This window comes from Zalophus californianus, chromosome 7 (assembly GCF_009762305.2).
Source record: "Zalophus californianus isolate mZalCal1 chromosome 7, mZalCal1.pri.v2, whole genome shotgun sequence".
Classification (NCBI taxonomy): Eukaryota; Metazoa; Chordata; class Mammalia; order Carnivora; family Otariidae; genus Zalophus; species Zalophus californianus.
In genome coordinates, this window is record NC_045601.1 from 3,031,015 (window position 1) to 3,039,847 (window position 8,833).

General features: G+C 57.0%; 1 protein-coding gene across 8 annotated transcripts in view; it reads left to right on the forward strand.

The window, feature by feature from the left end:
* The window catches only part of RPS6KA2 (ribosomal protein S6 kinase A2), a 363,002-nt gene extending 356,927 nt beyond the window's left edge, over positions 1-6,075 (forward strand). For 7 of the 8 annotated variants that reach the window (XM_027601223.2, XM_027601224.2, XM_027601226.2 and 4 more), the window contains 2 exons: positions 574-711; positions 2,194-6,075. In XM_027601223.2, coding sequence (XP_027457024.1) covers positions 574-711; positions 2,194-2,319 — 264 coding nt within the window. In that variant the 3' untranslated portion in view covers positions 2,320-6,075. The remainder of the gene's footprint in view (positions 1-573; positions 712-2,193) is intronic. The other variant, XM_027601225.2, reaches the window with a different exon arrangement.
* The last annotated feature ends 2,758 nt before the right edge of the window (positions 6,076-8,833 follow it).

Here is an 8,833-nt window from a genome sequence, read left to right on the forward strand (position 1 = left end):
GCATGTGCGTGTCATGCCATGTGTGAATGTGAAGAGGAGCTTTGTCTTTAACCCACAGTCATAAGAATCTTTATTGTGATTGTCTTACAGTCACACAAGAAAATCACCCCATGGGACATTAGCCCCTTGGACCCTCGTAATGGCTCCAGATGGACAGTTCTGTGGCTGGTGCTGATTTGTAGCAAATGTTTGTGGACAGTGCTAATAAAAGCGTCACTACATGCATTGTCATAATTGGTTTATGTCTGTGGGACAGTCGTTACCTAGCTTCTCCCTTCGGAAGGATATCATTTTTACTAAAATAGCAGTTCAGTAAATTACATGCACCATTCAACATTTGTACATTTGATTTCTCCTTGCATGTAAAATCTTTAACATGATATAAACCTGAGGTGAGCCACCAAGGTGATGATAATTAAAATTCAAAAATCATTCACGTACTTTTAAGGCTGAAAATAAACATTTGACCCCCAAGTGCAGAGAATTAGAACAATGGCGAGGTTTTGCCGTGAGAGGGAATGAAGGTTCGCGCAGGAGGCTCTTCGAACAGGCTTCTGTTGTCTTCCCTTATAGGATGTCGTGTCCAAGATGCTCCATGTGGATCCTCATCAGCGCCTGACGGCCGTTCAAGTCCTAAAACACCCGTGGATTGTGAACAGAGAGTACCTGTCCCAAAACCAGCTCAGCAGACAAGACGTCCACCTGGTGAAGGTGCGGACAGGGAGTCATGAGAGAGCAAGATGCTGGGGGTGGGGGGCCCAGGAAGGTTGCCCTGATCCCCCTTAAAATAACCTAAAGAAACCACGGTGTGGGAACCAGATAGCGAGCCAGTAAGAGGCACAAACAGGTATTCCTAATTTACTTTTACCCATTTCTTCACATACAAGCAATCACACACAAAATTCTGATAAGTTACAACTTCTGTTAACAATCTTGAGCAGCTTCAGTGTGTGTGTGTGTGTGTGTGTGTGCGCGCGCGCGTGCGCAGGCACATGCGTACATATGGGACAGAGACAGACACGGAAGGAGAGAGGGAGACAAAGTAGGAGAGACAGACAGACAGATGGGGGTGGAGAGAGGGAGGCAGGGAGAGAGAGAGGTGGAGGGAGTCGTGCATCTGCACCAATCCAAGGTGCCAGAGCCCTCGGTTCTAGAGCAGAGGTCCACAGACTTCTGTGTAGAGGCCCAGACTGTAAGCATTGTAGGCTTCTGGAGCCAGCTGTCTCTGTCACTCCTCCTCAAATCTCCTGTTGTGGCCCAGAAAGGCCCACCAAGTGGCTGGGTGCAGCTGGGCCTCAGGAAAAGTTGATCCCCGGGAGCGGGGGCACTGGGCTGGGCTGGAGGGCGCACGCCGCGACCGTCTCGCTCCATTTTCCTGAGACACTTCCCAGCGCACGTGCCATGGAGCATCCTGACCCCTGGAGGGCCTGACAGAGACACAGGGCTCGGGAGGGAACAAAGGCCGGGACGCAGCTGGTGTCACTGAGATAGTCTCGTGCCCAGGGATGGAAAGGTTTTCAGCGACAGAACCGCTGCTCGTTAAACTGTTGGGTCTTGGGAGACCCTTGCCATCGACGATCCCAGCCTTGCAGTGTCTGACCTTGTGGTACGGCTGTGATCAGAGTCACTGAAGCCAGGCGTCATCAGGCCCAACTGCAGCCAGACAATGGCCTCGGGCCACCTCGGTCGTGACGCACCCGCACCTGTGGGGCCGTCCACACAGACTGACAGACACCCCGATGGCTGGGGGTCTACACTACAGGCGCAAGCAGGTTCTGCCTTGCGTGCTTGGCGAGAGGCGGCTTGGAGCTCCGTGGGGAGGACGGAGACCACAGCACTCCCGGGTCTCGGGGTCCGTCCTTGGAGGGTAAAGCCCATCTCCTAAGACCCAGCCAGTGCGGTCACAGGCTGTAGAGCAGGGCTCGCGTGACCTCATCCTGGGGCTCTGCTGCGAGTCCGAAACATCTCAAGTCACACGCACCATCCAAGGCGGGTGTGGGACGGTAATAGAACAGAAGCGCCATTATTTAGGAGGACGCAGAGTGTGCCGGACACAGTGAGCTCAGGGCACACCTGGCCCCGGGGTCCTGCAGGCCCCACTGTGCGTGGGAGAGAACAGCTCAGAGAGGCCCCAGGCCCCCACTCGGGAGTGGGTGGGCACCGCGGTCAGCTGCCCTTTCCCTTCTTTCCCAGGGTGCCATGGCCGCCACCTACTTGGCTCTGAACAGAGCTCCGCAGGCCCCGCGGCTGGAGCCCGTGCTGTCGTCCGGCCTGGCTCAGCGCAGGGGCATGAAGAGACTCACGTCCACGAGGCTATAGCGCGAGCAGGCCCTGCCGAGCATCCTGGGCTGTCGGGCGCTGCCTCGGTGCCCACGCCCGACTCGGAGGCCCAGGTGCCTCTGCTCGTTCCACGCTTGCTCGCTCAGCCGGGATCGGATCCAGACCGGTGACCTCCCCACGCCTTGCTGTGCCAGCCTTGCCACCTCTTTACCCCGAGCAAAGCCAGACAGACTCATTTCACCGCACACCACCACGCCCGATGCCTGTAGGGTTCCTTCAGACCCCATAGGTCTTTTACGATCATGGCTTATATTTATAGAGAGAGAGGTTTTTTTCCAATGATAAAGCCAGTAACTGGGTCAGGTTTCCGACACACACGTGCTAGTGATTCGGGTGGGCGGATGCGCTGACCAGCTTACGGCACAGCCTCCCCGGGAGGGGCTGGCCTCTGCGGTCTGGGGTTGCCGGAAGGACAGGGTCGGCACATGGCACCCAGAGTAGACGCCAGGTCCCCTCCTAATGATCCAAAGAGCCCTTGTCCCATCGCCCTTCTCTCTGACTGAGGTGCTGGGTGTTCTCTCTGGGTCACGGACCCGCGGGGGGCAGAGCTCTGAACCGGCAGGCGGTGTCTTCGCCTGGGGAGCCTCTTTTCACAAGAATGGCACGTACCTGGGGAGGAGCCAGCGAGAGCTTGTGCCCCCTGCCCTGTGTCCTTGTTCCCCCCACGGCCAGGGCTGCAGGGCTGAGGCTCCATGCTCCCGCGCTGGTTCTAGCTGTGGCCAAGGCCGCCCAGGTTCCCAGAGCGCGTTGGGCCTGACGTCTGGCCGCGGCCTTCCGTCAGCCTCCTGTGCTTTCCCAAAGCAGTGGTTTTGCTGTGTTTGCCTTCCCCTCTCTGGTCCGCGGGAGATCCGTGAGCCCTGACAACCCTGAGCTCAGTCCCTCCCTTTAAGGCGTGCTCTCAGTCCCATGCAGCCGGGAGGGGGCCGGGAGGGGGCCGGGAGGGGAGCCAGAAGGTGGGCTACCAGGGAGCCATGCACTTTGTAGAAACTGTGCTTTTGTGTTGCTTTTGTGTTTCTGTTTTTCACCTGATGTTGCAGTGACATTTAATGTTTCCCTTGGGGTGCGTGCACACAGGAGGGGCGCAGTGCCGAGGGAGGGGCTGTGCGCCTCTTGTTAAATGAAACCGGGACAGGCTCGGCACCACTGCCCGGGCAGGTGGGGGGAGAGCGTGTGGCCTTCGGCGTCCTCCCACCGGCCCCACCGGGGGTGCCCCCAAGCCGGCCCAAGACTCCCCGCTGCCCTCGCTGGGTGCGGGGCACCTGCGGCCCTCAGCCAGATCTCAGTAAGAAGACACACTTCATTGTTCCCTTGATCCCCCGTCTCAACCAACTACACCACCTCAAAAAGACAAAAAACAACATGCGGCATTCTGAGTGTAACTCCTTAGCTTGTTCCAGTTGTGTTCAGACCTTAAAATGTAACCTTATTTCAGAAGCTTTTATAATTCTGTGAGCCTTTCTCCCCCCTCAGAGAACCACCAGACGTAAAGGCCGGGGAGGGGGCAGGTTCTTGAACCGGTTTCCCACAAAGCGTCATTAGGCACCTCCCCTATTTTCTTAATAGAAAATGCTTTTCCCCGAGGCCACAAAGGCTTGGTTCACAGTAGTTTTGTTTTAGGTCTGAATTATTTGATCTATTATTAGAAGTTTAGGAAAAACTGGATAGCCCTTAGGTCCCGGGTCTGCCCTCCTAGGAAGGCACCGAGGTCATCACACCTTCCATCTGCCGCCTGGGCCACAGTTCCAGGGTTCCCACGGCCAAGGTGTGCCGCCCGGCGGCCGGGCTGCTCGGGAGAGTCGGAGCTCGGAGGGACGCGGGCCGGAGAGGGCGGTAGCGCAGGAGCGGGCAGGGAGAGGGGACAGCGGCTGCTCCCTGCGCGCCCCCGCTCCTGCTCGTGCGCTCTCTCGGTGCCGCCACGCGCGCAGCCCCACCTGCCACAGCCCGAGAGCCGCAGAACGACCCGGGCTCACCTCGCACCAAGTTGTGCCCTTAGCGAAGGCCAGGGTGCGGCGGCGGCGGCGGCGGCGGCAGAGACCCTGCTGAACCAACTCTACTTGAATGTCTGTGAAATACCTCTGCTTTCTCACCTTATCCAGAGCGCGGTGATACTTGAAACCCTTCCAGAAAGTCAGCCTAGAGACGTCGATACCACAGTTTAAACCGAAATCCAAGGTCCAGTGGAGCAGCCAGCGGCTGTGCCTTCTAAGCAGCGGTGGGGCGCGAAGGAAGGGGTTTTCATTTGCGTCCCCTGTGCGGCGCACCCCTACCGGCCCTGAGCGGCTCCGGGGCTTCACACAGGCGGCCAGACCACAGGGAGTCAGATGGTTGCCCCACAGACCGCGGAACAGTGCTCCCCCGCCCCGGCCCGGGGTCATAGCCCCACAGACCGCGGAACAGCCCCCCCCTCTGGGTCATAGCCCCACAGACTGTGGAACAGTGCTCCCCCCCCCCCGGCCCGGGGTCATAGCCCCACAGACCGCGGAACAGTCCGCCCCCCCCCCGGGGTCATAGCCCCACAGACCGCGGAACAGCCCCCGCCCCCCAGATCATAGCCCCACAGACCGCGGAACAGTGCTCCCCCCTCCCGGAGTCATAGCCCCACAGACCGCGGAACAGCCCGCCCCCCTCCCGGGATCATAGCCCCACAGACCGTGGAACCATCCCCCCCCAGATCATAGCCCCACAGACCGTGGAACCATCCCCCCCCCAGATCATAGCCCCACAGACCGTGGAACCATCCCCCCCCAGATCATAGCCCCACAGACCGTGGAACCATCCCCCCCCAGATCATAGCCCCACAGACCGCGGAACCATCCCCCCCCCAGATCATAGCCCCACAGACCGTGGAACCATCCCCCCCCAGATCATAGCCCCACAGACCGTGGAACCATCCCCCCTCTGGATCATAGCCCACAGACCGTGGAACCATCCCCTCTCTGGATCATAGCCCACAGACTCCTGTGAGAAAACCGCGCCCTGGCCCTCGGGCCTCCCCCGCCCCCCGACTGCCCCACAGCCCCCCCAGGGAGCCCACTCTGGTCTTGCCCCACCTGCAGGACCCCTGTTTGACAGGAACACCTGACTCACCCCACCAGAGTGAGGGCTCAGCCAGATGCCGCCCCCAAGTCAAATTTGGGCAAGAGTGAGATTTCACCTGTATCCTTAGGTCAGATTGTCCGTGATTTTAATATAACTTTGTGTGTTTTGATGCCTGGAAGATTGTCCAGCATTTTAAGTGATAATAGTACTTAATGTTAGCCAGTATTGTTCATTAAACGGTGTTACTCCTAAAGCCGCACGTTGGGACTTTTGCCTCACACTTGACTGATTCTCTCAAGCACATGACGAACTTGATTTGCACTCTTTTTTTCTTTCCAAATGGTTTTGTTGCCCTTCACCTCTCCAAGAGTCCTTAAAATACTAGAATGGAAAAGGACACTGCAGGTCCCTGGGTGGAGAGAAGACTGGAGGAGTATCCAGCGTGGGTTCGCAGAGCTCGGGAGGAAACCTGGGGGACTCGAACTCGCCACCGCTGGTCGCCCGTGGAGCACGCTTCCAACCAGACCCCGACTCAGCACTTTGTTTACAAGCCCGCATCTGTGTTTACAGGTCATTCTTATGTTCACGCTTTGTATTTTATGTTTGAGATGGGCGGCCACTATACAGATATTTATTACGCTTTCCAGACTTTCTGAATAGATTTTTTTGAATAAACATGGGTTTTATGAAGTGTAATCTTTTTCTAGGATAACAATAATTTTTGGCCTTTCTGTGTGGTTGCCAATAATAGTCTGCAGATAACTGTCTTGCTCCTCCCATATCCCCTCACTCCGTGCTCGGGCTGCTGCCAGACCCTGTGGCTGCAGAGTGGCATCTTCGTAGGGAAGGTGGGACAGTGTGGCCATCCACTCCACACTGAGAGTTGTGTGTGTGGGCCTGCTTGAGCTTCTGCATGCATGTGTGCCTGGCGTGCGACTGCGTGCACACGTGCATTGTGTAGTGTGTGTATGAACATGTGTGTGTGCATGCGTGGCTGGCGTGTGAGTGCGTGCACACGTGCGTTGTGTAGTGTGTGTATGAACGTGTGTGTGCATTCATGTGTGCCTTGTGTGTGTGCACACGTGCATTGTGTAGAGTGTATGAACATGTGTGCGCATGCATGTGTAGCTTGTGTGTCAGTGTGTGCACATATGTGTTGTGTGGTGTGTGGATGAACATGTGTGTGAGCATGTGCATTCATGGGTAGTGTGTGCACATGTGTGACTATTTGTGTGTGCATATGTGTGGTATGAGCATATTTGTGCATCTGTGGTGTGTGTTGTGTGCCTGTGTGTACACACATGTGCAGGTGTGTGTGGTTATATACTCATGTATGTGTGGTGTATCATGCAGACATGCACATATGTGTATCTGTATGTGGCCTGTGTAGTGTGTGTGTGCACACGTGTGTGCATGTGCCTGTGTGTTGTGTATTTCTGTGTGCCTTGTGCAAGCATGTGGTGTATTGTGGCGTCCATGTGTGCACGTGTGTGGTATGCATGTGTGTGCCGTGTACATGTGTGCACTCCGCATGGAGCCTGGCCACGTGATGGGATGGGTGCCGGCAGGAGACGGCCAACAGTGTGTCGGTGGTGGAGCAGGTGGCCCGGGGTGGGCTGCTGGAGGCCGTCCCTGCTGTACCTCGTTCTGTGCACAGCCACCTGGCGTCCTCATGCCCACCTCCTCTTTATACAGAAATAAAACAAGAAGCTATGCTCTTCGCCTTCAGCTCTCCAACCTAATTTCTTCTTCCCATTTGGTCAATTCCTGAGCAGCATGTACCCACAAGCAAGACACATACACACGTTCACATTTTTCTGCCACCACTTTCTGGGCTCTGCTTCCCCAGCAGAGGAGGGAACTTGCTCCCTGAAACCCTTCAGGTTCACCGCACAGGCACGGGTGTTGAAACCCTCAGGGATTCCGGAGCCGACAGGAAACACGTGAACATTCTGCCCCTGGCTACAGCGGGGGGTGCCCCGAACACACCCACAGGCAGCCGCGCCCCATCCCCTGTGTGACAGACCCCGTGGCACAGACCTGCTGGGGTAAGATGGCCGTCCCTTAGGCCACAGCTCTGGAGGTCAGAAGTCCCAGGTGGGTGTTGCAGGCTAAAGTCAAGGTGTCGGTGGAACTGCATTCTTGGGGGCTTTCGGGGGCAGTCAGAGCCCTGCCTTCCCCCAGAGCCTGGAGGCCCTGCTTTCCTGGGCTCCTGGCTCTTCCGCCAGACTCAGAGCCAGCCGCAGGGGGCCGAGCCCCACGTTCTCACCTCACGGACCCCCCACACCTCCTCTTCCACTGTTGAGAACACTTGTGGTGACATTGGCCCACCTGGATGCCCCAGGATACTCTCCCTATTTCAGGGTCAGCTGATTAGCAGCCTGAACCTCACCTCTATGTCACTCATGGGTTCTGGGGACCAGAATTTGAGAGCCCATTCTTCTGTCTAGCACACCACACAGAGCGAGTGTCGATCTGCTTACAGTCTTCAGGCTGCGTGTTTGTTTGGGTGGGCGAAGATTTGGACAGTTTGCTAACATGTCAGCCTGGCACAGTCTTGTGCGTGCGGACGAAGACACGACGCTCGAGGTCAGAGCCCACAGCAAACAGCACAGCCCCAGGCGCACCCCTGCTCCCCTTGCCCTCAGGTCTCCCAGGGTGACAGAGAATGCATGAACAACGGGCTGGGTCACAGCTGGGCAACCCGGCTTGAGAAACCCCAGTCACTTATAAGGGCTGGCCACCCTTTGCCCCAGAGGGGGACACCATCTCTGTCTTCCTGGGCTGTCCCCCCAGCAAACATCCTAGAGAAAACCATCCAGTGACTGCTCACACACACACACACAGAAATGCAGGATTCACCTCCCAACCATAGCGTCTCCATTCTGTATCTGCTGCCCCCGAATGCCGAACTGTCATCCAGGAGACACCAATAGGCCGGGCAGAAGAGGTAGGTTTGGGGGTGTTCTGCTGCTTCAGTCTCGTGGGGACCTCCTCCTAAGTCACAATCACAAATGCACCTGAGGATAAAGTATCCATCTTTTGTAGGACTTAAAACGGTCCTCCACACACCTCTTAGGCAGATGATTGTGCATTTATTCTCAAATTTGGCCTGTCCCTTGTCCTAAGCTCCGCCGACCCAGGCCATTAGCCACATGTACTTCCCAAGATGCTGGAACCAAGTGAAATGAGGGAGCCACGGGCCTGGCTCCCGGCTCCCAGCGCAGCCCCAGCAAACCCTGAGGTTTCATTTGAGGTGACCTGCTTAGGTAAGATGAGTAAACCCTGTTTGCAAAGGCAAGTCCCAATGTAGCTCATGACTCACAGCCCAGAGTCAGAGGCCCTGCGTCAGGTGCGGCTCTGCCTCCGGAGACTGTGGATGCACCCCGCCCCTATCTGCGCCCTCCCCCACCCCTGTCCCCACATCTCCGCTTGCTCAGCCTCACTCAAGTCC